This window comes from Aplysia californica, unplaced genomic scaffold (genome assembly GCF_000002075.1).
Source record: "Aplysia californica isolate F4 #8 unplaced genomic scaffold, AplCal3.0 scaffold00464, whole genome shotgun sequence".
In the NCBI taxonomy this organism is placed as follows: Eukaryota; Metazoa; Mollusca; class Gastropoda; order Aplysiida; family Aplysiidae; genus Aplysia; species Aplysia californica.
The window spans coordinates 388,137-391,089 of record NW_004797734.1 but is presented as its reverse complement, the minus strand read 5'-3'; the positions used below and the strand labels follow the sequence as shown (position 1 = coordinate 391,089).

Sequence of the window (2,953 nt, the reverse complement as noted above, 5' to 3'; positions counted from 1 at the left end):
ATCATCATCATCATCATCATCATCATCATCATCATCATCATCATCATCATCATCATCATCATCATCATCATCATCATCATCATCGCCTTTCTCACCCTGGATCAGGATATAGGTCACGAACAAACACTTTCCACCTTTCCTATCCGGGGCTAGCCGCTTGATGTCACTCCATGTCTTCTCACTTTTCTGTACATCCATGATTTCCTTGACTCTTCTCCAGGTTTCACGTGGTCTTCCTATTGATCTTTAACCCTGTGGGTTCCAATCCAGCACTTTACTTGTCACGCAACTGCTTGACTTCTTGAGAGTATGTCCAGTCCATCACCACCGCCTTCTTCCCACCTCATCTTTGACTGGACTCTGTCTTGTTCTCCTTAACACTTCCACGTTGGTGACCCTGTCTGTTCATTTGGTCCGCAGCAACTTCCGAACGTCTGAAATGCTATCCATGTGTCATACCCATACAGCCGGACTGGCTTCACATTAAATTGAGTTGAAGATCCTCAGCTTTTATCGAAGTGAGATATCCCTGGTCCTCCAATTCCTATTCAAAGATATTAAAGCAGCCTGTGCCCTTCCGATCTGGGTCTTTATTGCAGCTCCTGTTCCTCCCTCTTTGTCAGTTATACTCCCAAGATAGCAGAAGGATTCGACTTCTTCTAGCTCATTTCCCTCTATTGTGACCTGCTCCTTCATCTGAAACCTGGTGAACCTCAACACAGTTGAACGTTGGTCTGATGTGACCTCACTGGTGACTCGACCCTTTGCCTCTAGCTATCGACTCTAACTCCATATACTCGACGCTGTCTGTCTCACCTGTGTTGTTCCTTTATTACAGTGATAACTCTGCATTCCACCGCAGTATTATTGTGAGAACTAGGGATGAGGGAACCGTCGATGCACCAAAAGATTCCTTTGCTACTGATGCGTTCTGTTGTGATTAAGTGCGAACAGCAGACACTTTGGCAAGGGTTGATTGCTTTCTGCTTCCTCGTCATCGATTCTTTAGCTGATTTGGGATGTGGAACAATCTAGGTTTCAGCTTCAAATATTACATGTATATACGTCAACTGACGGGTTGAAGAATACAGAAATATGGTTCCAGGTGGCTTATTTTTAAATTTTAAAAAATGCATTTTTGTTTATCATTTTTTCTTCTTCCTAAGTTGGAAGTTGATGACAGCTTGTAAAACATGTCGGCAAGCTGGTTAAGTTAAATGTTTTCAGATAGAGGGCAACATATTTAGAAGACAGAAAAAACGTTCAATTCTTGTTTTAAAATGTGCCTTCGGTATGTATCCCTTCCGGGATTTTATCTATTTTCGGTTTTTCAACACTTCGAACTTGATTTGAATTTCGACCAAAGGTTTGACGAGTATATAATGCAACTGATACCACAGATTAAGAATTTACAATAAAAAAAAAGTGGGGTAAGTCCATCTGTGCAGCTGACCGACAATAATTATGAGGACTGTTTTCCTAACAATACCTCAACACGACTTTTGGGGGGAGTTTCTTTTGGGAATGAGGGAAAACCTAAATTTCCCCAAAATCATAAACATCGAGCTCGAAATTTTTAAAGAAAGGGAAAGAGTTTTCAAAATCCTGCTTCTGTTTACGTCTTGGCGCCAGAGATTTTTGCGAGAAACGACATTGCGTTATGAACATTAGTTCTGGTTCACGGTTGCTGGTTTTTCGTATTTATAAAAAAGCTGTGCAGCTTTCCATTTGCCAAATGTATAGGCTTTTTTTTGCCCACACCGGGAAAAATGAAATATTCAAAAACACATAGGTGTCAAAGGTCATAGCGAGACGTGCAGTGGGGAAATTGACGTGAAAGCTCCAGGGAATCTTTCTGGAAATATTCCTCAAAATTTCGTTGTCTCTTCTTGAAACCCTGGTTAACAAGAGAGAGACCTCCCACTCCCTTTTTTTCACACACGACTCACACAGACACACACACACACACACACATACACACGTTTAAACACACGCACACAAACACAATCATATACGCGCACTCGCACGCGCGCACGCACACACACACACATAACCACACGCACAAACACACACACACACACGCACACACACAAACACACACATAAACGCTTTCTCATCAATTCTAAGAACAGACAAGGGAACTGTTTCAATGCATATACTAAAGTTCTCACAGAACCTCACTCAACAGCTAGCACGGTGAACAGGCTTGGATCTTTGCCCATGCGTGCTGAAGTCGTGAGCTCGATTCCCATGCCAGAAAAATATTGAACGAAGTTGTTTTCTGGAAGGATCTTGTATCTCATCTAGCTAGGATTTGACAGGCAGGGTCGAAAAAAATCTAAATTGGACATTTTTAGTCAGTAAAATCATTTAGTATTTTGCAGATCGAACAAATCATCGGAATCATTTTGGGACCACGAAGTTTTGTCCCAACAACTCTGTCATCATACATGTCGTTGTTTACAGTCACGGGCTGCTCTCGTGCATTTTGCAATAGCTAGGCCAGTCCAAGCCTTGATGTCGCTGCATAATAATTTTGTTCGTCTTCCACCCTCAGCCTCTTAGCTGTGACACATTTTATACAAACTATTAACACTTTAAAGACGCGTCAGATTTGTCTGACCAAAACAGTTCAAAGTCAAAGTTGTGGCACATTTCAAGCCCATATACAAAAACCACAAACACAACATTTGGCATTTTATGTTAATATAAATGTTGTTGCCTGCCTTTCTAAATTTCAGAAAAGGAAAACAGAATTGGAAAATCTGTATGGATATAACGAAATTAAGCTTTTCCAAGCATTTGAATGGGCAGGATTGGCGTCTGCAATGAATTAAGGGTTTGTGGTACTTACACTTGGTCGTGGATGTCAAAATCCAGCTGTGGCGGGCCTGGCTCGTTGGTCTCCAGCACCACAGTCGTCTCATACAGCACACCGTCACATTGTCTAGGG

General features: G+C 41.8%; 1 protein-coding gene across 1 annotated transcript in view; it reads right to left on the bottom strand.

The window, feature by feature from the left end:
- LOC101849075 (inter-alpha-trypsin inhibitor heavy chain H2) overlaps positions 1 to 2,953 on the bottom strand; it is a gene marked incomplete at its 5' end in the record, with an annotated part of 33,711 nt that overhangs the window by 29,034 nt on the left and 1,724 nt on the right. Inside the window, 1 exon segment of the mRNA XM_013086408.2 lies at positions 2,855 to 2,947. Coding sequence (XP_012941862.1) covers positions 2,855 to 2,947 — 93 coding nt within the window.